Below are 25,863 nucleotides of genomic sequence, written 5' to 3' on the forward strand. Positions count from 1 at the left end.
CAACGAGGGTACGTTATTTTTTTCTATCATCATTTCAGCAACACAGGAAAGTGAAGCCACTCCAACTATCTCGAAAATAGATGTACAAAATGACCCTCTAAGAGGTGAGAGAACCAGCAGAAAAACGCGTGGAGAATTGGATGCTCTGTCCTTTTACGAATCAATTTCGCCTAAATTTGTATTTGTTCTAGTGTTTGAATCGCAAAAGAAAGTTTCTTCGAGTTTCAAAATGACGGTGCCTAATAAGAGTAATGCTTTCAACAATATTACTTATGAACTAACGATCGCCTCGTGGAACAGGCGATCACCGCTTTGACCAGCCGATTAGCCATTTCCAATTTGAGTGCTCCTCAGGAGGTTTATTTTTAATCATCAAAAGTTTCATGATAACTTTTACAATTGAATCGAAAGTTCTTGAACAGTTTTGGAATCTTATAATCAATAGTTTCATTCCCTGCCGTTCTTGAGGATGTCATGAAAGAGGGGGATGGGTGGGGGGGGGGGGGGGGGGGGGCTCGAGAGGACGATTCGCGTTTTCCGCCGAAGTATTTCCACCGTATGTCAGTCACCTTCACCACCTAACAGAACTATCTCCAGCAAATGGTGCAGAAGGGGTTTGGAAAGCTTTATAAATAAAAGCCAACCGAATAACTTCACTTAATAGCCAAGACACAGAGAAGACTCCCCACAACTACATATGTTTTATTTGAAATGAAATGCGCAAATAATTGTTTCTGAATTCTTGTCCTTTTTTTGGAGAGCTCTAAGCTTCTTTACAAGATCAAACTTCGTTTTTAAGCAACAAAGGTTGGCATTATCCGTAAAAAGTCGTTACATTAACTTCAAAATCATTAACACTCAAGCGGCACGTTTTCAGATAAAGCGAAAGTATGTCTCAAGAAAGGAAACATAGAATACAGAAAAGGACAAACTAATGAAGCGATGAACTCCTACACGGAAGGACTTCAAGTGAACTGCAAAGATACACGGCTGAACGCCAAGCTTTATAGCAACAGGGCAGCAGCTCATTTTCATTTGGGTAAGAATTCTCTGCTAAAACTACTAAATCCTCCACGAGGCGTAAGATAATGAAATAAAGAGTCTGGAACTATTTGAACTTGATTTATCGACGCCTGAAGTTTTCTCCGCATTTTATTTAAAAACATTGGTCATATGAATATCTTATGTTGAACGAACACGCAGAAATGCTCTGCAAAGAAGCAGTTCTTGAGAAAACCGCCTTTCATCACATTTTTTTAGAAGTTCCTAACTTATAGGTGATAGCAAGAGCCCTCTTGCACGAATGGCGCCCACTCTTGCCAGTCACTGGTCACAGACCTCATATAATTTGAATTTGTTCAAAACAACCATTGCTATTTCCAGTGACCTTTAGGGATTTTATCATGGTTAAATACGGTTGCTCTCGTTGGGTTTCGAGTCCTAAGGAGACGCTTTCGTTTGGGATAACGTGGGGATCCTTTGGCACGTTTGATAATGATGACAATAATCATAATGATATCTGCGATTTAATGGTCAGTGATTTTTCGGCGAACGACGTGAACTAAAACGGAGACATCGTCAAATGCGACACCCCAGATTTGATAAAAAAAACTCTTTTAATCACGATTATTTATCAGAACTCTTCGGGAGTACTCACTCTGACTACCAGCCTGCCGAGATGATTCTCTTTGTTTGAGAGACACGCCAGAGACAATAGCTTAGACTATTTCTCAGTTACGAGCAGATGACTTCTCAAACTCATGCAGGCTGAGGTGGGAAAAGCAAGAGATCCTCTCAAAAAATGTCGCAAAAATAATCAAATGTAGTCAAAGCAAATACAACAACCGAATTTTCAAATCCAAGGCAACTACTAATATTTAAGTCAGGTCTTCAAGCTTTCAAAGAACAACACGAAGTATTTTCGTCCTGTAAAACTTTCTCCTCAACATCTCATTCACTGACTGATTTATTAAGAAAAGTGGGAAAATCACAAACAAAAAACTTGGGTATCTGTTGGCCTATTCAGCCTCAAAAACAAAATCCTGCATGGGACCAAAATGATACAATAAAAGCGTTGTGGTGCTTCTTTGATCGGTATTCCTCTCAACAATCATGTAGTGTGTTTAGAATCGTCCAAGATGAACTTTGTGAGCTGAGCTGGGATCAAATTCAGTTAATTACGACCAGTAACCAGTTTTAAAATGCCTGTGTGGCTCTATTCCTTCCGTGTCGTTTGTTGATTTTCGAGTGGTACGAAGGAGGGTAAAACCTAAAACCGTTTTCTTCTTAATTTTACCCAGTAAAATGATTGTCGCCTTAATTGAAAGACAATCCTGGGACAGGCAAATAAACGGATGTTACACGTTAATTACAATTGATGTGTAACGACCACTTACACTTAACTCTTGAATGACATAGGAAACTACGAGGAATGTCTCAGTGATGCAACAGTTTCCGTTCAGTTGGAACCCAACTCAATGAAAGCCATAAAGAAAGGTGGGATTTTCAACCATAGGTTATCAAAACCCTTTCAACGTCTTCGTCGAAAGGGAACTGTGTGGATTACGTCAGTTGACTTCATCTCGGGTGTCAATGATATCCGGAGCGGAAATGTTTGCTATATTGGAAGTTAGGGTCAACAAGGTTGCAGTTTAACCTATATTAATATTGATACCACAAGATAATTTGGTTTTATTAACTGAGTTGATATTGTAAATTGGCCACCAGAAAGACAAGTCGAGCGTTAGCCCTTCGTCAGAACGCTCTGACGGAGGGCTAACGCAAAAAGGATTTGGCTCTAAAAACTCTCTACGGCGGCCAATTTACATTGTCAAAGCAGTTAATAAAATTAATTTATTTTGTTATATCCCCCACCGACGCAGCACCACAGTTTCTTTAGTAACGTACCCACTGTATTGGTAACAGCTTTGCATTAGTCCTTATTATTCATTTTCACCTATTCCACTAGTTCAAATTGCCGGAAAAAACACTAAGTCAATTTTCCTATATTTTAGCGTTGACGGTAATGAAACACCTCTTACCACCCACTATTTCCTTCCTTTCAGGAGCCAACGCTTGTGTCAAGCTTTGCTTGTATAAAGAAGCAAGGAGCTGGTTGTACAAAGGATTGTCCGTATCCTTTGCATTGATAAATGTTTCAAACGTAACACGCAAAGCAAAGCAGGCAATATTTACTTACACCGCAATGAGCAATGACAAGGACCAGAGTTTAAAAGACCCTGGTTGGTGTGTCTAGAGGTTAAATCACCGTGACGTCTAAAACTAAAAAGAAAATTGTACTTGGAGAGCTCGTTAAGAGTATTATTAAGATAGTAACTCCACTTTTTACACTTCTACCTAATATTCCATTATTTCTGAAAAGCAAATTTCCTCTAAATGTTCACAAATCTTCTTAGCAGCTATTTATCCTTAACTCGCTTTAAGATTGATGAGAATAACAAGCCTCTGCTAAATTTGCTGGACAAAACCAACACTGAACTAAAGGCCAGGAAGAGAATAAGCTATATCTATCTCGGCTGCGCTTATTCTGAACAGTTCAGAACAGAAATCGAGTACCATCAACATGATTTAGAAATTGCTAAAAAAGTGGGAGACAAGGCAAGAGAGGGACGAAGATGTGCCAGTCTCGGCGGCGCTTATTTGCATCTAGGACAGTTCAAAACAGCAATCAAGTACATTCAACGTAATTTACAAATTGCGAAAGAAGTGGGAGACAAGGCCGAAGAGGGAAGAAGTTACTGCAATCTCGGCTGCGTTTATCGTAGTCTAGGAGAGTTCAAAACAGCAATCGGGTACTTTCAACGTTATCTAGAAATTGCTAAAGAAGTGGGAGACAAGGCCGGAGAGGGAGTAAGCTATTGCAATCTCGGCAGCGTTTATCATGCTTTAAGACAGTTCAAAACAGCAATCGGGTACTTTCAACGTCATCTAGAAATTGCTAAAGAAGTGGGAGACAAGGCCGGAGAGGGAACAGGTTATTGCAGTCTCGGCGGCGCTTATAATAGTCTAGGACAGTTCAAAACAGCAATCGGGTACCATCAACGGCATCTAAAAATTGCTAAAGAAGTGGGAGACAAGGCCGGAGAGGGAGCGAGTTATGCTAATCTCGGCTGCGCTTATAATGGTCTAGGAGAGTTCAAAAATGCAATCGGGTACCATCAACGTCGTCTAGAAATTGCTAAAGAAGTGGGAGACAAGGCCGGAGAGGGAACAAGCTATGCCACTCTCGGCTGCGCTTATTTTCGTCTAGGACAGTTCAAAACAGCAATCAATTGCCATCAACGTCATCTAGAAATTGCTAAAGAAGCGGGAAACAAGGCCGAAGAGCGTATAGGTTATTGCAATCTCGGCAGCGCTTATGGTCGTCTAGGATTGTTCAAAACAGCAATGGAGTACCAACAACGTCAACTAAAAATTGCTAAAGAAGTGGAAGACAAGGCCGGAGAGGGATCTAGTTATAGCAATCTCGGCAGCTGTTATGGTAGTTTAGGAAAGTTGCAAATAGCAATCGAGTACTATCAACGTCATCTAGAAATTGCTAAAGAAGTGGGAGACAAGACCATAGAGGGAACAATTTATGGAAATCTCGGCTGCGCTTACAATAAACTAAAACTGTTCGAAACAGCAATGAGATACCATCAACGTCATCTAGAAATTGCTAAAGAAGTGGGAGACAAGGCCGGAGAGGGAGCAAGTTATCGCAATCTCGGCTGCTCTTATGCTGGGCTAAGACAGTTGAAAACAGCAATCGAGTACCTTCAGCGTGATCTAGAAATTACTAAAGAAGTGGGAAACAAAGCAGAAGAGGCAAGCTCACTCGGTCTACTTGGAAAATGTTTGGAGTGGGAAGGAAATCTCAAGGGAGCGCTTGACGTCTATGATTTGAGTGTAGAGATTCATGATGATATCATGGATCGTCTTCAGTTTAACGACATCTGGAAGATTTCCTATCGCAATCAGCACAAAGATGCTTACACAGGTTTGTGGTTCATAAAGCTAAGTCTAGGTGAAGTTGTTCAAGCTCTCTTTGCCGCAGAAAAAGGACGTGCTCAAGCTCTGAGAGATCTCCTGAGTTCCAAATATCAGTTTGGAGACTCTTCAAAATATAGCAGCCCCTGCGTTTCTTTGAGTTGTGTTCCATCGAGTACAGTTTTCATAGCTATCAGTGGGCCTTACGTTTACTTCTGGGTTGTCCTTGGCAATGGTAATGTCCATCTGAGAAAGGTACATGTCAACAATTACAGATATCAGGATGAACTGGAATTTTTCATCAAGAAGATGAACAGAGATGCCCTTGAGGAGATCGGTGCTAGTAGAGATGCTGTAACCGGCGAGAATCCGCAAATTGATTCGCTGAAAGAGGAGGAAGTGGCGAACGATGTGATTCTAATTGATGTGAAGTCTTCACAATCAACAGCACTGCAGAAGCTATATGATATCATCATTACTCCCATCGGCGATCTGATCGTCGGCAACGAGCTCATAGTTGTTCCTGAGGGGCCATTTTGCCTTGTACCCTATGCAGCTTTAGAGGACCCGAAGTCAACATATCTAAGTGACTCTCTCAGAATTCGCGTGCTTCCCTCCCTGACGACTTTACGATTAATTGATGATTGTCCAGATGAATTCCACATGAAGAGTGGTGCTTTGCTTGTCGGCGACCCATGTTTCAAACATATCCTTTATCAGGGAAACCGGTTGTCACAGCTTCCGGGAGCAAAGAAAGAAGTTGAGATGATCGGACGGATCTTCAACATTTCCCCTCTAATAAGAGAAATGGCTTCAAAATATGAAGTCTTAAAACGACTGTCATCCGTGGCTTTAGTACACATTGCATCTCATGGTAAAATGGAAACTGGAGAAATCCTGTTGGCTCCAAACACCACAAGAGAAAACACTCAGCCTCAAGAGATGGACTATCTAATGACGATGAAAGATGTCCTACAAGCTGGGTTGCGAGCGCAACTAGTTGTTCTAAGTTGTTGTCACACTGCCCGTGGGGAGGTCATGGCTGAGGGTGTGGTCGGCATCGCGCGAGCATTTTTGGGTGCCGGTGCTAGATCGGTTGTGGTAACGTTGTGGGCGATTGAGGACGAGGCAACCCTGGAGTTCATGAGTTTCTTCTACGATGCACTGACTAAAGGAAAGAGGGCAAGTGAAGCTCTTAATGAAGCCATGAAGTGTTTGAGAGAATCTGGAAATTTCAAGGATGTGAAACAGTGGGCACCATTCGTACTCATTGGTGATGATGTTCAACTGGATTTCAAGGACATGTAGATGCTGAACAATGTAATTACTTTGTCTATAACTTTAATTCAGTACTAAGCGGCTTCAGATAAAAAAGATAGCTTTATATGTAAGCATAAATGTTTCCTTTTTGCCATACACTATTTTTTCCATAGGCTAGCAGTCTCCTTAATGCACAAGGAAACTGAGATGCCATGCAAATGACTCGACACATTTACTACGATAACATTTTTCGTAGAAAACATGAAAGGTTAAAAATAACTTTCGTTTGAACTAATCCTGTTGTGCAGTGTCTCGTTTTATTTCGTATAGCCGAATTAAGGAAACAAATTTACGGCAATTCAAAAGGCTCCCTTAAGTTTGCTCTTTTTAATGTATTTTTTTATTATCTTTTAGTTGAGGAAGGAAGCCTTGAAGAAAGAAGGCTGATGCAGTGAAAAGTTTCCTACAGATGTTAATGTTTGTAACAAAACCCGCTGGGCTACCGATGAAATGTCTGTGAGAGTCCTCTTTTTAAAACAGGGGGAACCAAATGACGGTTAAACTTAAAAATTCAATAAGAGCCCCTGTGGATTTCTATTGTTTCAAAAATTGTTTTTCCGTTTTTTAGAAATGCTCTTGGATTTTGGACATATCAAATAGAAAGAACTTTGAAGTGTCTTAATCACTCATGTCTGGTTCAAACTAGTTTATAATGTTATTTTTGTTAATAAGTGATGTCTTGAAATGATCATGACTGGCTAGGTAGCTGTAATCTAATATGAATGAAGTCGTTACCTTTCGTCTTAGTCGAAAAAGTTTTTTTTTCAATTTTTTTTATCTATTTTTTGCCGTATAGCTGAGTGAGAGTTATGTGCTTGTACAAAGAGTTTCCAAAGAACTTGAAGAAGAATCAGTTGTCCCGCAATTGTTCGATAATCTTAGTTCCAGTCGAATGGAATTGCGTGACTAGCTTTTCGAGGAATTTTACTTAGTTATTTGTTATCAAAGTTATTTTGTGCATCTTATAATTATTAATTCGTTTTGCCAGACTTTGAATGTCTGAATCTAACTTTTATGGCCAAGGTTTAAGCTTGTTTCTACCAATATTTAGAAAGATTTGTCTTTTGCGTTTGATTGCGGTACGTTGTACCTTTTGTAAATGCATCAGATACATTTTAAGAAAGCTGTTAAGAACCAATTGTTCAACTGGAAAACGAAAGGCTTAACTGCGTAATTTAATTTTCTTTTCTTATTTTCGGAAACTGCGTGACAGTTTCAGAGTTATGTCTCATACGAAAGGTCGAGGGGAAAAGTTCAGAAAGTTTAAGTTGGAGCCGGATGATGTTATGTCCAGGCACTCCAATTGTTGTATTGACCTGTTTTTCACTTTCTTTGTAATTGTTTTTGCATTAAATGCTGTTGGTTTAAGTTACGGAAGAGTGGGATTTTGGAATTTATTGACGGGGGTGTGCTGCATAGTGATGGGAGAGATATCTGCCGAACAAAAACCAGCAACCACAACGAAAACAACAAACAGCAACAACAAAATAAAATTTCTGGTATGTTAGCAGCTCCAATCTCCCATGGGGAGAAAAAGCATTGATGAACTGCTTGTACGACCCTGAATCTTATGAGTTTTCGTATTGAAGAACACCTCGAAATTTGCGACGTTATGTCTCGTGATAAGCCGTCATTCTGAAAAAAAAAAAAAAAATCGTTAACCTCCAAATGGCCAAATTTAGGCGTCTGTCGTCAGAACCGCCAGTTACAGCGAATCTCACTTGTGGCTTTATTTTTTTATTGATGATAATGAATAGACCACAGAAATACTATGAGGATATGTTTTGAAGAGGTTAATTGGAACTTAAAAGATTATTACTGTAAAACAAGCTCTCGATTATTTAAAAGAACATTTACTATGCCGGAAAGGGAACTATTTCGGTCAGTGACCTTTCTTCCGATAATGGAAACTTTCTAAAGGGTGTTAGCTGTTAAATGCAAATCTACGTCCCATAGAATATTTCCAGTTAAGGAGCATCGTCGATACAGTCCTATTGCACAGAGACGAATTGTCAGACAAAATAAAGAGCACCTTTCTCCACATATTGAAGATTATAATATTTTCAAACCGGAAACGATAAGGTGGTTTTATTGAAGTTCTCATCCAAATATATCACGCGAAAACCGAATTCAATAATTGTTTTATCATACATTTTACATTTGCAAGAGAAGACACATTTAATTTGCACAGGCACCGAGCGCCGTTTGTCATATATTGTGAGTGAAAAGTCTTTTATTTCGCCGTTTTAAATCAACACACTTTGCTAGAAATACCTTGTTCGCTTCAGCCTGTTGAGTCCAAATCTTAAACAGGTCAAGGAACTTTTCGAGTACGGGCTGCCATCACTTTTTTTTGCGCCGACGTTTGCTTCTCCAGAACACTGGCCAGTGTATTATTCTTTATACGAAAACACGATGGATTTTGAGTTTTTATAATTTAAAATTTATAATTTTTTTTATAATTTAAAATTTATAATGTATAATTTATAATTTAAAAATCCAACTTCTTTACAAAACGATGCTCATGTGTTCTCTACATGTGCATGTCCAAACGTGTAATACCGCTGATCATTACAGTCAGACCGGTTTTACCTTGTGGTTCCTTCAGGTTTTTCTCCCACCAATAATTATTCAGAGTTTTTACACTTGTTTTTGTTGTCCTCCTAGTGTTTTTTGAATCTTTGTTCACGATAAAAACTTCTATTTCTCCTCGGAAACAGAGGCGAGGCGTTGAGCCATTTCTGTAAAAGTTTGATAACACTACAAGGGCGAGGGGCTTGGAAAGTAGGTAGACTTTGAACTCGACCCGATAACCCAAAATCTGCTGCAGATATTGGGTTATCTTGTCAACTTTACATGGTATTATATATTGACTGAATGTTCTCGACCAATCAGGTTTCTCATGGTAAGGCTAATGTATAATTATAATATCATATGTAAGAATGAGATGATTTTAAGGCTCAACATAACGGACTCACCGTTATGTTCCTTTTATAGACGGGAGAATGAAATGTTAGAGTGTTTGTCTTCCTCTTGTAACGTAGCAAAGACGTTTAGAAGACTTTCCATTTGTGGCTTATTGACTGTGATGTAAAAACATTCATCCTTTGAAGATAGTGGAGATTGTCTTCGTACTTTTCGAATTGATGTTGATAGCTAAGTATTATCCACGTTTTGTGTCAGTAGATAAGACTCAAAAGCCTTTTTGCTTCTTCTCAGAGCCCCTGGCGATGTATTCCTCAGTAAAATTGTAAAATATTCTCATCGAAAGCTTTACAACATCATTTACCAAGAAAATGACTTCAGCATAAATCATCGAGATTTTCTCGGAAATGAAAAATGCCTCGTTTGCCATTCAAGATAACACAGAAGTAGCTAGAAGTGTCAACGTAAACGAGCTATTGCTAAAGATAAATGCTGTGTGTTAGGGTTAACGTTCGCTATAGGCTACCATAGAGTAACGTGTGCACAGACCAAGTGTTCAACACAACAGCTTTAATAGAATACGTTGAACTTAAGATACATTGATAGATATATGGATAATCACGTGACTGCGGTTAAGGGTCTGCCGTTTAGAATCAAGATTATGTAATAGCTGAGGCATTTATCCAGTAGGAACAAACACTACAATAATACATTTTTGCTTTCAATTAACTCAATCTCAACTCTCGGAAAAGCTTAGACGAGCTGCAATGAACACGTGCGGGTAGTTCCAAGAAATCCGTCCTTACCAGGAGACAAACAGTCAAATCAGACATGCAAAACAGAGAAATATTGATCTTTTATTGATAAAATAGTTCCCTTCCCTGATGCGCTAAACCTTTATTCTTTATTTAGCCTAACATTACTCATATCATGCGATCATTGGTTGTAAAAGCTCATTTTTAGCTTAGTTTAAACCACGTTTGTAAGAGCTGTTGCTGAGATTTTTCACTCTGGACACTAAGAGCCAGTGTTACGCTCAGGCTTAAGGCCAAATCGTAATCGGAAGTCTGGAAAACTATTTTGCGTATTACTTACGTTAAATTAAATTAAGTTCTTTCCTTTGGCTTAGTTGTTGAGATGGCAAAGCTGGTCAAGGCTGACTTGTTTTGCAGAAGGGCGATTAATGATTAATAAGCACCTGTTTCGGACTGAAAACTTATTTCAGGCGCTGAATTTGTAATTTGTTTCCTTGGAGCTCTCTGATTGGTCGTTTTTTTTGAAAATAAGGTGAATGGGGCACTTCTCGTATGAAGTAACCACGTTTTATTGTTGAACACCGGTTGAACTATATTTGGATAGGGAGTGGAGGGTGGGGGGCATTGGGAATGAGGGGTGGGGGAGTGGGAAGTTGACGGGGTAGGACGCAAAAAAAAGAATCACGACAGCTATCCTAACAAGCCATATAGGAATAATTGGGCCGGATCTTTTATTTCCCGAAAAAGACCCACTAAATCATTTGGAATATCAATTTAACTTACGTTTTATTGATAGTACATAAAAGTCCCTAAGCACTTCACTCTGAGGAGTTTTGACACAACTAAGACAATGGTTAAAGGAGTTAAAACACCTGTTCCGTATTTAATCCTTAATTATTAATCGTTATCAATGAAGCTTGTCATCGGATTGAGGTTGCTCCCCGTCTCCTTCCTTTGCTGCTTTACTCTCGTCTGCCGCTCGCTGAGCACGCGTGGGAAAAGTTCCTTTTTTTACTACACGTCGTTTTTTTTCGCTTCAGTGCTCTGAATACGTGCTGCTGCCTCTTTGTCCATCTCCGTCTTTGCCTTCCCTTCAGATTTCTGATTGCCTTTATCGTCCATTGCACAGGTTTCACTAAGACAACAATTGAACTACTGTTTATATCTCAAATTTATCGCTTTTTGTCTAGAGAACGTTACTCCCCGGAAAAAATATAACCCCACTTTGATTCGGTTGGTAACACGAATGGTTATGAAAAATATATATCTTACACATTTTCCTTACCTATTTGAAATGTGCTTTATTCGCCTAGCACAATACAAAGAATAAATCTTTGTTCACAGAGTACGTTACCAGTCTGTGATTACTGAAATCGTGTGGGTATACGTTGGTACTGAATATGTCTATCCAATCATGCTAATAGAGCCTATATTTCTTTCTTACTCTGTTTGCTCAGTGCAATTATGAAGTCTTAAATCACAGACGGTTTGCCCGGTAACTTTGAAGAACATTAACATCGTCTAGCTTGAATTATTTAATACCTGATAGAAAATTTAGACATCGACCATCCCTAGACTACAGCTGAACGGCCTTATCTTTCATATTGAAGTTTTATGACTTTTCCGAGTTTGATAACTTTTCAGATTGTTCCTTTCAGTTCATTAGAGATGAACTAACGCGGGTTGTTTTTTAGCGACTGACGACCAGTTATCAGAACCAAGTTTAGCCGTTGTTTAACAAAATTGCGTTCAAAGCCATCCTCAATTTAGTCGAACCTTTATTCTCATGAACAGTGTTAAGAGAGCCGAGAGCTAGCAGTGGAAGGACGTGCATTTAATGAAAACAACCCACTTAGAGAAAATACGTAAGGCCCGCTGCTTGCGTAAATACGTGGTTTGGGTTAGACCTCGTGTAAATAACCTTTGGAAAAGGTCTTGATATCAAGACAAATAATGATTCCACCTTATCTCTGTATATAGTAAAAATAGGAGAGAGACAAACACAGTAAATTACTGACGTATTGTAAGAGAGCGGGTATAAAAAGCACGAATTACTCCTTGGCGATTGCACTAACCTCCTTTCTTTTGTCTTCTCTCTGAAACTGTTTACGAGCTTCGTGATATTCAGTTATTTGAATAGCAGAGTTGATTCTCAGAAAAATCCCGTCAGCATAAATTATGATAATGCTTTCTTGGAAACTGAATTTTTTTTCAACTGGTAATTAATACCGGAAGAAGAAGAAGAATCTGGTGTGCTGGTGACAATGTCCTCGCTAGTTTCAATTCCTCAATAGGAACTCTCGTTAAAATACAACTAAGTTGTCATGCGTATGATACACGATCCTCGCAGTAGATAGCGCCATTTATGCAATAGCGAAAATCAGACCTGAAAAAAAATCAGGCCTGTACGGGACTCGAACCACTGACCTCTGCGATACTAGTGCAGCGCTCTACCAATTGAGCTAACAAGCCAACTGGGAGCAGGCCGTTAAGCTGATTCGTAATAAACCCGTGAAAGTGATAAATGAGATACAATGAAGATATGAAGTTCATATATTTTGAACTGCGGTATTAGATACGTATGATGCACGATCCTCGCAGTAGATAGCGCTATTTATGCAATAGCGAAAATCAGACCTGAAAAAAAATCAGGCCTGTACGGGACTCGAACCACTGACCTCTGCGGTACTAGTGCAGCGCTCTACCAATTGAGCTAACAAGCCAACTGGTTTTCGCTATTGCATAAATAGCGCTATCTACTGCGAGGATCGTGCATCATACGTATCTAATACCGCAGTTCAAAATATATGAACTTCATATATTCATTGTATCTTAAGTTGTCATGATCGATATGCACGCTCAGCCGTGTGCACACAGAAGTACAGGGCATGATAGTTCTATGTGAGTTATCATTTAGCGCGACTAAGCATTATTTCTCTCATACTGCTGTTGCCCTTTTAAATATCAAGATGGTAAGCCCTATATCAAGTGCTTTGTGAAAATATCGCAAAAATCTTAAGATAATAAGCGCGCCTTGTTTCCTCAATAATTTCCATTATTTCTAGTTGAGTTCGATAAATTATATGCGCTTTGTTTGATATTTTGGATAGTTAGGAGACAGATTTGTATCTGGCACAATGTTAGGGAGATTCCAATGACAGAAAGGAAGTCATTGATTGCTAAATTTCTTTTCACAAACGATTGTTTTTAAAATAGCGAGACTTCCCTTCATTCGACGATCGAGCTTCAAATTTACCACCTCATTCAATTTGCGCTTTTTTTTTGCCAAAATATTTCGCCGTGTTTTTAGACCTCTGAAAAAAAAAAAAAGATTTCTTGATAACGGTCATCGTTAGCCACCTTACATTAATCGAAAGGAAACCTCTCTATTCCGATCAGTAGTGCATTCTTTGGCTTGTGGCCCGAGTAACTAAATGCCTGGGGACGATTTTCATCTTGAATATAATCACCTCAAACTTTATTTATGGACCAATCGATTAATTTCAAATACTAGATCGCTTTAACTAAGAAAATGAGTTCGATAAATATACAGCCTCTCCAACTGAAAGAATTTCGTTACTTGTTTATTTCCAACCAGCATACAACAGTTCATTAAATCCAGTCTTTCTGAAAAATAAGGACAAGAAGTTATCTCCAATAAACGAAAGTCTATTTAGAAGTTTAAATTCATCGCACTTGAGATCAGTCACCAAATAAACCCTGAGCGTTTTCTGCAATCGCCGGAATTACAGTAAATTTTCGTATATGAGTCCTTCCGGGTGTGGAAAATAAAGCAGAAAACAGCTTTTGCTTTTAAAGATATTAACTTATATTTCACCATACCTGCAGTTGATTTTTGCTTTGAAATTTGCATGGGGGCTGACAGCAGTAATCGTATGCCTAATAGCACTTCCAAGAAGAGGATCGGGTCTTTCGACTCAGTCTTTTCTCTTTTTCTGGAAATTTGTTGCTATCCTCTTTTGGTGGCGACAACTTTCGTTTAAGGAGCTCATGAAATTGAGATCTCGGCTTGTGGCAAAGCTTTTTGTTTATTCAGTGTACATTTAAATAGTTTTATAATGTTAAAATTCTTCGCTAAAGAAAACAAGAAAAGGCTGCACGATTACATTTCGGGATAAGAATCTCGCATAAAGAAACATGAAATTAGGTCATCGGACGAAGCTGGAATGGTCAAAAAACGTTACAAAAAAAAAGAAAAATAATCAATATTTGACATATTTCTACTTCGAGAAAATTTAAATCCATCCCATCTTATCTAGAATTCAACTTATTTTCTGTTCCATGGCAGATCAAAAAGCTAAAAAAAATATGGCCTTTTCATTTGGCTTCGCAGGGTATTCCATGGCTCCTAGTCCTCATCATGGAATGTCTCAGTGACCATAGTCATCCTTAATATCATCACCATTGTTGTATTTGAGAAGAAGAAGCGTCAGCTGTAACGGCGGAGTACATATTTGATCATCCATCTGGCGATAGTTGATCTCGTAGTGGGCGCAGTCTCTGGACCACTGCAAATTGAACACAGAATGGCTACGATCTGCAATCTATGGACGTACAATCGTTTTGGTGGAGGAAGGAAAACCGGAGAACTCGGGCAATTGGAACTTTCTATGGATTTTTCTGAGAATGTTACCGCAGTAACACCAATGATTGTCATGATATTTAGAACTTTATTTTCTTCCATTTTATTTATTTTCTCTAACGTTCACCGTTTGCATCCACATTTTATAAACTCTCAAATTACTAAAGGTGTATTTACTAACTCGAGGAAAAATATTAACATCTGCGCTGCAACCCTTTCATAAAGCGATGAAAAAAACTGAAGTTTACAAGAAAGTCTTATTCAAGCATTGTTCAGTGTCCACGTAAGATGTTGGATAAGGACTTCATTAGTTCCAAGTCAATAGTTTTCAAGTCAAATTAAAACTGTATGTCCACTAATAGTCAATGGAAGTCTGCTTAGGTCAATACTCTCTTTTTACCCACTTTGATAAACAGTGAAGCTCATTTGCATTTAGGCGGATGACGTTCCAGGCATTTACGTAACGCGGTGTATTTCGAAGGGGGCGAATCATGCGAAACACTTAGAAGAAACCTTTTCTTTCATCTCCTAACTTATCTCGCTAACGCGTTAAAAACTGAAGTTATCAAAGTTGATCCTTTGAATTGTCCTTTCGACATGAATCCTGGCTTCTGCTATTTTTTCAGACCTTTCCCCCTTTTCTTTTTTCATTTGTGACCTCCCTTGCCCTTTAAAATTCGGAATAGTAACCTTAACCCCACTTTCACGGATTGTATCACTTATATGAAACCCCCTATTAGCCACAACCTCATCTCCCTGCTCCAATGTTGCTAAAAAGTCAGCACTATTTTCCGTAATGTGCTTGTCAGATGTTCTCCCACCCCAAGCCCTGGAAACATAAATGATAGCAACACAAGTATTAATGGCTACTAAAAACTTAAAAGTGCTGTGGCTCTTATAATTTGAATAAATTTTCTTGTTAGCCTGTAGCGAAGATGGCTTTTGCGCAAAAATTTCTGTACAGTCAATAATAACATTCAAATGAGGGAATTTTGAGAACTGCTTTGCCTTGCAAGGATCTTCATAGTAACTGGGCATCTGGCACGGGTCCTTCAAATAAAAATGTAGTAAATTTACCCAAGTGGTGAATATTTTACTCACACTTGATTCACTTAAGCTAAATCTCAGGGTCAGGTCTGTTAATGATAAATCAGATACAATGGATATCCATTGTATCTGATTTATCATCACGGGTTTATTACGAATCAACTTAACGGCCTGCTTCCAGTTGGCTTGTTAGCTCAATTGGTAGAGCGCTGCACTAGTATCGCAGAGGTCAGTGGTTCGAATTCCGTACAGGCCTGGTCTTTTTTTCAGGTCTGATTTTCGCCATTGCATAAATAGCGCTCTCTACTGCAAGGATCGTGCATCATACGTATCTACAACCGCAGTTCAAAATATATAAACTTCATATATCCATTGTACCGAATTCAGTTATATTGTTCCAGAGTCTAAGAAGTCAAGGCAAAAAAGTTGTTTTTATTTTAAACTCCAGACGCAATAATTGATATGGTGGGCTTTTAAATTGACAAGTCTCAAAGGGAAAACGAGAGAGAGAAAAAATCATCTATTTTTGATGGACTTTAATTAGAAAAAAACCCTGATTTTTTAATTTTTAATTTACGGTGTAAATGTTTCCTCGGCCAGTTAAGCTGCTTCCTCTGGTGTTAAAACTTCTCGCGTAAAAACGTAAAGCTTTTAAAACTGCACTCAAGGCTTTTTGAAAATTATTAGTCTCCATGAATTGATATTTATATATTGATTCCCCATACAAAGCTGTTTCGCCGGCGGTTGCAAGTTTGGTTCATGAAGACACCAGAACTTCTTCATTACATTACGACGTACAGGTGAAGTATAGCTTGACCTGTTATTCCCGTTCCAGCTGCAGTCACCATATCATTTTCCGCACATCATCCGTCGGTCATTCGGACAACTAAATTCGAGTTTTGATAATGATATTTTTACTTTGTCTCATTGTTCCTTGGCTTAACTTTTATTCAAATTCTAACTCAGTAATCAAGACGATTCGAAGCACTTTGAATATCAGTAAGGTATGTTAGATATCTGTGTGTCTTTATTGTTCAAAAGATAAAATTACATATCTTATGTTACATCTAATACAGGAAGTACACTTTCACAAAGCTACATTATACTTAAAAACAATTCTATTAAAAAATGTATTCTTAAAACGGTTTGTGCGAATAGCGGGCATGACAGGGGATTTATTTCTCAAATTATACTTCGTGATCTTGGTCTCAGGGAAGTAGGCTCTAAGAGGATGGCTCAGGATAGTTGAAACCTTGCGACAAATTTTGTGATCTTGCGTTTATATATCTAATCATATCCTTTGCAAATTATATCTTTGACGAGATGAGAAAAACAGAATCAGTATGGATGGCCTGATGTGATGGATATGGCCTTTAGTAAGTCTGTGGTTAAATTTTGGATTTAAATTTTCGCTTGCTTTTTTTTATTTCTGTGAATTATTATTTCACATCCCTTGCTTAAAGCTTGTTTTTCCTTCCTTTCTTCCTCGTTCATGAAAAGACGAAAAATGACATCTTTCTTGTTTTGATTACTTAGACCAAATCGATTTACTCGCTAAGGGCCCGAGTGCATTGGGCTGACAAAATTTGTTTTCTCCAGCAAAAATCTCGACAAAATTTGTCAATCGAGGGCGCATTGAAAAACCAGCGAAAGTTTTGTTAACCACCAAATTTTAGTCCCCTGGATACACAATTTGAGCAATATTAAGACCTGGGGATTCAGCTAAACATAAACTTGGGAGCCATAATAGTTGCATTCTGAGTATCCTTGGTACTGATTGTTATGCAGCATCCCGAGGTTTGATTGCCGCGTAAAAATGAAATATTTTGGCGGTCTTCTGCCTGAAAGGCTCGCCTATAAAAAGCGAGATAACTTTCTTGATTGACGTAGTCCTTCAAATCGTGGCTTGTGAATATGAAATATCTGGCAGATTTCACGCTGCCAAAACTTTGTCCTGCTTCGAGGCGGGACGACGGCACCTTTGAAGTTTAGTCAGGCTCGACAAAGTTTGGTAGGATAAAAAATAACGGGGCGCATTTGTTTCACTGACCTGAAGACAGATTTCTTCGCAAAAGGAACAAAAATTGGCTTAGTGCACCTGGGCCCTTAACTTGTTTACAAACATGACATTTGCGACAATGCTGCTCAGTAGCAGTAGGTTGGACGCGGGTCACGTGTAAACCCTATTAAGACACTTTTCATCAACTGTCAAGGCCAACTACCGACCAAATTTTTTTTGTTTTTCAAATTGTTAATTGACATTGTATCGTATGTTACAGTTCAACTACTGTAGCTCAGTTACATCTATTGCAGCCAACATCAGAAACTTTACGTAGCACCGAGAAGGGGATTATGTCATCGTATTCGGCTTCGCAGTGCATTCCTTGGCTCATAGTCCTCATCATTGAATGTCTGGTCATTGTCACCCTTAATATCATCGCCATTGTTGTATTTGTGAAGAAGAAGCGTCAACTGCAGCGGCGGAGTACATATTTGATCATCCATCTGGCGATAGTCGATCTCTTATTGGGCGCAGTCTCTGGGGCGACGTTCTGTAATCTATGGACGTACAATTGGGAGCTTAGATTGTCTGTTCTTTCGAAACTGGCATTTGCAAATTTATTCTTTCTCACTTCCCTTACTAATTTTGTTGCCATTTCACTAGAAAGGCTACATGCAACATCAGGCATCGCTTTATTGAGAAAGGGGTTTATCGAGTAATAATAATTGTCATTTGGTTAACAGGGATAGCTAGAGAACCCGCTCAAATACCGTTATATGAGATACTTGATAGTCATGAGAGGTTTGTTAACAATACCTTATACATTCCCTTTTATAGCATTTCTCTGTTTGTTATCTGTGTATCTTACATTTTTCATTCTTATCAAAGTACGCTTCAGTCGTCATCCTCAATTTCATTTAGCGGCTAAAAGAGAAAGAAAAATGACGGGTACCTCGCTTATCTTTTCACTTGTATCTTTGCTTTGTTTTCTACCCGCATTGGTTTATGTAATTTTTTTTTCGGCACAGATTACGATTCCTCGTGCTATTGTTAGACCTGTACTTATACTATGTTGCGTTACCGAGATCGCAACGGACTGGACGCTAATTTACGCCCATTGAGCTCACGTGATTTACATGCAACACATTTTTCTTTTCGTCTTGACATTTCGCAATACATGGTTTACTAAGGTGTTTTGATAAGATTGAGGGCCTTTTTTTCAACTGGAAGTGTGTATGTTTCTGACTTTAAATCTATGTACCTGACAAGGTTGGACAAATGTAAGTACTTTTGATTTCGTTACCCCTTTTCTGGTTTTTTCGGCACAAAGAGATTTGTTTTTTGATGTTCTTTAAATTTGTAATTGCAGCTTCAGATTATCGTCTCATTGTTTTCAATAAAATACTGAAATTCCAAGCCTTGTCGACTATTGCTCCATTGACGCATCGGTCCATACTATTCTTGGCCAACTCGGTCATAAATCCTATAGTTTATGCTTTGCGGATATCAGGATTCAGAGCAGGCGCAGTAAAAATAGCGCCAGTTGATCTGCCACTTCGAAATCTGAGGACACATTTGATTCACTGACTAACCCAAAATACGATTTAAGTTTGGTTTGATATCTTCAGGCGAAAGCTCATTTCTTTTGCTGGAGACGATGTTGCTTTAAAGAAAAACTGTTGGTGTAGGGGAAGATAATTAAAGTACCGGTAAAACCAGTAAGATAGGTTTGCCTTTGAGTAGAAGAGACTATTCTAGTGATGTATATGGTAACTTCTTCTGATCGTAGTTTTTTTTATAACAGGTAAACGAACCGAAAGTTTTAATAGCTACACTGATTTGTTATGTATGGAAAATATAATCAAGCAAGTGACGACTTTTTCTAGGATTACGCTGCATCATTTACAAAACCTTGGAAAACTCATCCAACTCACCTCTGGATTTAATCAACTAGTGTAAGCACGGCGTGGGAAAAGGTCCTTTATTGTGTAAGCACGGCGCGGGAGAAGGTCCTTTATTGTGTAAGCACGGCGCAGGAGAAGGTCCTTTATTGTGTAAGCACAGCGCGCGAAAAGGTCCTCTATTGCTTCTATGAAATGTACTTCTAAAAAATGCGCGCGAGTCTAAACGTCACAACTGTGTTTCGCACGCGCAATAACAGAAGAGAGCAGCTCGCGTTTGTAAAATTTCTTAATATAATGGATATTCCTTTACTAATTTGTTACGCCAGCGACAATGTGTTTAAAATGTGATAATAATATTAATAATAATAATTATAACATAACCAAAGTAAAGCGCGCGCTCTGATTGGCCAATTTAGCGTCCCCCATTTGCCCATGGGTGTACGCTGCTGACGTGAGCAAATGCAAAGACTATTTTTCCGCGCGCGCTTGTTTTTTCTGGTGACTTAAGATTTGTTAAATAAAAGGGAACTCTTAGCTTCAATGTATCAATGTTATGTTTTAAAACAAATGGTAAACACCATAGCGTACACTACTGAGTTATGGATGCACTTGGGAGGTTTGCTAAGCACTCAAGAAGCTAGAGTCGCTCTCAGCCATCGCCTCGAGCGACTCTTACGCTTCTTTCGTGCTTAGCAACCTCCCGCGTGCATCCATAACTCAATAGTGTACGCTGTGGTGTTTACCATTTGTTAATGATAATAAAACGATCAAAGCTAATAAACCTGACATCATTATTAAAGATAAGCAAGAAAAGACTTGCATGCTGGTAGACATGACAATTCCCTCCGACCGAAATACATCAGTAAAAGTAGCAGAGAAACTGTCCAAATATAAAGATCTGGAAATTGAGATTACGAAAATGTGGGGATTAAAAACAATAACAGTGCCTGTTGTTATCAGGGCACTTGGAGTAGTCAAGAAAGGCATTGAAAAAACACATTGAAAAGATACCAAGAAAAAGTAACATCACAGAACTTCAAAAGATCACTCTCCCAGGATCAAGCCACATCCTTCGAAAAGTTCTATCGATCGAATGAAGACCATGACTAGCCATTGGAGCCTCAGAACCTGGATTGGATCTGGCGCTAATGGTGAACAGGACAGAAGAATCAAGAAGAGTCAGAGATAATAATGATAATAATAATAATAATAATCAGTAATGATCATTTATTAAATTAGTAATAGACCTCTATTCACTATAGTCACTGAAAATATGTACAAAAATCATGATAAAATGCTTAGAAATCGAAAAATGCATTAAAATGTCTGATAAAAATCTAAGAAAAGCTAGTGGATACAGGCTTCGTTTACTAAGGATGATAACAATCTTAATGGTAATAATGATTTTAAAAGAAACAAGCTAAAAAGAGAATAAGTTCTCGTATTCCTAAATAAAAACGAAAAAAAAAAAAAACAAACAAACAAACAAACAAAAAAAAACAGAGATTAGGTCGGCTAGGCTCTAATATTTTCAATTTGTAAATCTGAGTCAACAAAGTCTAGCTGTCGTCTTCTGTACCTTGAGTGTCTCTAGCATAGGATTGCACAACGTACGATGTCGAAAGACACTTTTAAAAGCTCTGCTTATCCAGGAAATTGCGCTTGAGTAACTTTCCCCCTTCTTATTTGTGATCAGCTCCGCGAGTCTGCTGCGGTATTTAATACACTCATCTCAGTGCCATTCCATCTGTGGTCGCGAATTAGGGGAGTGAATGTTCCTTGTTCGTTCTCCATTACTCTTTCTGTATACTGCCCCTTCTCGTTCTCATGCTTCTTGTGGATCATATATAATAATAACGATGATAATAATAATAATGATGTTTATTTATATTTATTCAGTTGTCAATGGGGCACTACAAAAGTACATGTCTAAAAGAATAAAATAAAAAATAAAAGCCTATCTAAAAATAAAAATTAAGATTAAGAAAAGGAAATTCAAATTGAAATGCACGGCTTATCTCAGTTTCAAGGTTGTAGGTTTGGCTTTAAAAAACGATAATGTTTTGTGTTTATAATGTCATTGTCTAGATTATTGCAGTCATAAGAAGCTTGAAAAAGATAAGTTCGTTGGCCCCCACTGGTGCGCAGGCGAAGATGTAGGTCATTCATTCTGTGAATAAAGGCTGAAAGTTTCTAACGAAACTGTGGTGCTGCGTCGGTGGGGGTAACAAGATAATTGGTTATATCAACTAAGTTGAAATTGTAAATTGGCCACCGTAACGAATAACAAAGCTGACGTCAGCTTTTTTATTCGTTACGGTGGCCAATTTACAATTTCAACTTAGTAGATATAACCATTCATTCTGTGAGTTTGATAAGAATGAACATTACCATCGCGCTGGATATCGGATTCAAAATTGACTTTTATGTTCACCGAAAATGAGATAAAGACAGATGGTAAAGATAATTTAAAGAGTTCAGTTTTGAATTTGAAAAAAAGGATTGGATCATTTCACAGCTGTATAATCAGCGTACTTCTCAGGTTTATAAAAATGCAGTTTCACATAAGAGCTTTGGCTTACTTTAATAATCTCAGACTTTGTTTAAAAGTATCGATTAGTTATAATTATTAAAAACTGTGCTTTCCTCCATGAATGTAGCGTTTTTATGCGGATGAGTTCACTGACACTTGAGCTAGTCCTAGGCAACTAGCTGATTTAAACGCTTACCAAGACGGCAAGAGAAAAAGTATATTAAAATAGAGCAATTCAGTGTTTACCAGCTGCATCTCAAAACAGGGAGAAAATTATAAAGTAGGTAACTGGCAAGTTTCATGATTGAGTTGCCGATTAAGACAGTAATGCAGGTAAATAAAACTGCCCTGACGTTGTTCTTTCTGAAGTAGTGGGAAAACCCAATAATGAGACTATTGAAAAAAACAAAATTAATAAATAAATCAGCACGGTTGTAAGTGTCACGTTACATCAGTCTCTCTTTACTTTCTACTTTCATCTCCGGCTTCACTTTTCAAATCCACTTCCTCAATTTTTGTTTCTTGTTTCATCTGCAGTAAACTGAGCACGCGGGCTAAAGCTAACGTTTTTAACTCCGGTACCACGAATTGCTTGGCCTTTTTGTTGGTCTGAATAGTAACGCAGGCTTTAGCTGCCTTCTCCAAGGAATATTTCCGCTCGCCATCAAAATTTGCACAGTCTCTGCCGGCATCCATTCTATGCGTCTTTATATTGTAGTTTGACTGCAGAATAAGAAAATAAAATGTATAAATTACTGCAACATAAAACACATGTTTCAGGAAGAATTAAAAGAATATTCAAGAACTAGTCTAAAAACAATACCACATGATCAGGTTTGATGATTTTGAAGTGTTCCTGCTTTTTAAGAGAACGTGTTAACAGATGAAGAACATGCATGCATGCCAAGAATTTACCATTGCTGGGACTAAGACAACCAGAATTTTTTTTATCGTTTACTGCGAGCTCAAAAACTCAAATCTGTGGTGTCGAACACGCATCAAGACATTATAAACAGTTTACAATCTCCTGACACGCATCGAATGATTGATTTGATTCTGGTCTCTCATCGCTGTTAAATTTGACGATGTCGTCGAGTTGATCACTGGTGAGTTATTATAGTTGCGAAACAGAGTAATGCTATGCCACTAAATGTTAGTCCCTTACGGTTCCTCCACTTCCATTTGAGGAAAGCATTGAAAATGGTAATTCTTTCACCGCCCTTTGTTTGATGGTATTTTGGGATTCCTAATAACGATCGTACGGTGTGCTGAACATTTTAACGTTCACTATCAGGTTTTTTTTAAATATTGATTTACTTAATCAAAAGTAATTTTTCCCTCTTAACGAATTACATATTACTCATCTGATTTGCAGTGGTTTCGGCGTAGAATTGCTTTTCAGTTGATTAATTATTAAAGTTTTCTCGTTCTGTCAATTTTAACTGCTCAGTAGAGAAAAGGACGAACTTACCTGAAAGAAATTATTGTCTGACGGATGCGACTTCCCTCTGAAGTTCCGAAGCTCTCAGCTTGATGTCGGTCTCGTTAAATGAAAGTGCTTTATACCTTACTCAATTTATGTCGATATGTCAGCAATATTTTCCCGAAGAAAGAGCTCATTAAAATCAGTGGCATAGGTTTGGGAAAGTACCAGGCTTTAGGGGAATATTCCTCCAGGCCTTAGGGAAATTTTGCTTTCTCAGGCGCTTTTTATTTCCGGTTAAGATAAAACCTAGTGGTTGTGACCTTGTGCATATAGGTTGCGATTCTTAATAAGATAACTCAGTGATACTAAAGTGCGCCCTGATTGGTAAGCTTGTATTTTCTAAAAGTCTATTTCCTAAAAGCAATATACCGCACCTTCTATCAGTTTACCAGCGCAATAGCCGACGCGAGATGAAGCGAGGACACTCGAAAATTTTGTAAATCGCTTGTCTTCGGTTCGGGATTTATAAACGTTTTTCGTGTTTACTTACGTCGGTAAACTGATAGAATGGGAGGTATATTGTTTAGATAGCTAGGAATTCTTGAACACGTTGGGATTAAACCGACATTTATTCATTTTTCTTCTAAATTTTGGTCTTCAGTACCTTATGACAGGTGTCTTTAGTCCTAGGCGATGAGTTTTTAAAAATTTAATTCCGGAGTTTACCATCTATAGAAGGATCATCGGGAGAGTTCGGTTTCCATAAAATTAGCAAAGTTTCGCGTCACCCATCTTGCGAGCTGAAAATCTGGAGCTATGAAATCCAGGCAACTTTAAAGTAGTTATTATTTCTCATATAATTTACCAGTTTACACGACAATTTACACGACAATTAAACTATAGAGGAAAAAGGGTATACGATATCCGTATATTTTCCGATTATGACGGGTGCACAATAACCATTATTCAGGGAAAATCCCGCGGATAGGAATGAAACGTGATCGACTGAGGATAGACGATGGAAATGATAAATCCTCTCGAGATCAAAGAGCATAAAAGACTTCCTGTCTAAAGCTATCGGAAAAGCTGAGAGTGGCATTCTTTATTTTTTCAACCAACAGTCCAGAATTTTTGCTTATTCGTCTTATCTTATACCATATTATTATAGATTCGTTTTCTTGAAAAAGGTTGGTCGATGTTGCTGTGTTATGTATTTACTGTATAAACGACTATACCAACCAAAAGTTGCTGTGTTTCAATTCAGTAACAGAAGAGTTGTTTATGAATGAAAGGGAAACACACTTATGTTTGTCTGAGTTTACTTTCCTCAGTAAGTTGAATAAATTGATCATATCCAGTTGTTTAACATGGTGACCTTGAGGTTAACGATCTACCGCAGTGGAAAAAAATCCTTCAAAGCACCGATTCACCTTATATGGAACAAACTGTTGACCCAAACAGCTTTGATTAAAGGGGCTATGAAGCGCACTCTTACCTTTCATGAACTTGTTATGAAAGTGAATCGCTTTTTTTGTCATATGATATCTTGGAGAAGAGTCGAAGTACAAATATATTTTTTCAATTAGGCGTTTTTTTTAGGGTCTCTGCCTTTGGTATTTTTTCCGGATATATATAACTTCTTGCATGGACCGTGTGCACCAATTTTTTTTTTGTCTGGCAAGAAGGACAAGGTGATAGGTGCTCACGATGGACTAAAATGAGAGTGGTGAAAAAATGGAGTTTGCTTAGGGATACGCTGGAACCATCATAGAACAAAATACCTATTTATATCTTGATACGAAAGTCAATGTTGTCTATGTGCTTTTGAAATTCCGAGTCAGAATTCTGTTTGTTGCTTGCTTGTTTCTTGATCTTTTAATCAAACAATTCATTTCAACGATATGGCATAGAAATCAATTCAGATTTCTTTGTTACTAATTTCGATACTAAAAGAAGATTTATTCAAAAATGGGTCTTTTATTAGCTTGTTTTCAGGTACAATTTATAGCTGTTAATTGTGAAATGAAAAAGTTGCGTTTTCAAATGAAAACGGATATGTGTGGACGTGGCCAGAATTAAGATTCGCTCGGTCAGTCTTTGGTTCGAAGAACAGGCGGTCACCCAGCACCTATCATGGGTGGTGGGAAAATCTGGAGCATTGAATTCGAAAACTTTTAAAATACTGATGATTTCTATGATCTATCTGGTTGAGCAACAACTCCTCAATCATCGGGGTCGGAGAAAATCATACACGATCTGTGCAATTTGCAATCATGACGGTCTGTAAAATAACCCAATACTATGGGATAGTACAATGGAAGTTGTACTGGTTTCGCTCGACAATCAAGGAATTATAGAC

The 25,863-nt window shown here is 38.2% G+C and overlaps 1 protein-coding gene, 2 long non-coding RNA genes and 1 pseudogene across 8 annotated transcripts in view; 2 read left to right on the plus strand and 2 right to left on the minus strand.

Moving 5' to 3' along the window:
* LOC111323604 (uncharacterized) overlaps positions 1 to 7,681 on the plus strand; it is a 20,275-nt gene extending 12,594 nt beyond the window's left edge. For 4 of the 5 annotated variants that reach the window (XM_088741469.1, XM_022926994.2, XM_022926995.2 and 1 more), the window contains 6 exons: positions 39 to 104; positions 878 to 1,039; positions 2,419 to 2,496; positions 3,066 to 3,133; positions 3,445 to 6,309; positions 6,664 to 7,681. In XM_088741469.1, coding sequence (XP_088597595.1) covers positions 39 to 104; positions 878 to 1,039; positions 2,419 to 2,496; positions 3,066 to 3,133; positions 3,445 to 6,297 — 3,227 coding nt within the window. In that variant the 3' untranslated portion in view covers positions 6,298 to 6,309; positions 6,664 to 7,681. The remainder of the gene's footprint in view (positions 1 to 38; positions 105 to 877; positions 1,040 to 2,418; positions 2,497 to 3,065; positions 3,134 to 3,444; positions 6,310 to 6,663) is intronic. The other variant, XM_022926996.2, reaches the window with a different exon arrangement.
* A 3,022-nt stretch (positions 7,682 to 10,703) lies between these two features.
* LOC148719385 (uncharacterized) lies at positions 10,704 to 12,109 on the minus strand. Its single transcript, XR_015994237.1, has 2 exons — positions 12,008 to 12,109; positions 10,704 to 11,124 (listed from the first exon to the last, which is right to left on the minus strand). It is a non-coding gene; the product is annotated as an uncharacterized LOC148719385 (long non-coding RNA).
* A 5,227-nt stretch (positions 12,110 to 17,336) lies between these two features.
* Positions 17,337 to 19,228, plus strand: LOC148719386 (uncharacterized; annotated as a pseudogene).
* Positions 19,229 to 21,408: 2,180 nt separating this feature from the next.
* On the minus strand, positions 21,409 to 24,128 carry LOC148719387 (uncharacterized). 2 transcript variants are annotated; one of them, XR_015994191.1, is made up of 2 exons: positions 23,550 to 24,128; positions 21,409 to 22,801 (listed from the first exon to the last, which is right to left on the minus strand). It is a non-coding gene; the product is annotated as an uncharacterized LOC148719387 (long non-coding RNA). The 2 variants fall into 2 exon arrangements; XR_015994190.1 differs by lacking the exon at positions 23,550 to 24,128 and adding an exon at positions 23,244 to 23,394.
* Between the last annotated feature and the right edge of the window lie 1,735 nt (positions 24,129 to 25,863).

Source organism: Stylophora pistillata, chromosome 12 (genome assembly GCF_964205215.1).
Source record: "Stylophora pistillata chromosome 12, jaStyPist1.2, whole genome shotgun sequence".
NCBI classification, from domain to species: domain Eukaryota; kingdom Metazoa; phylum Cnidaria; class Anthozoa; order Scleractinia; family Pocilloporidae; genus Stylophora; species Stylophora pistillata.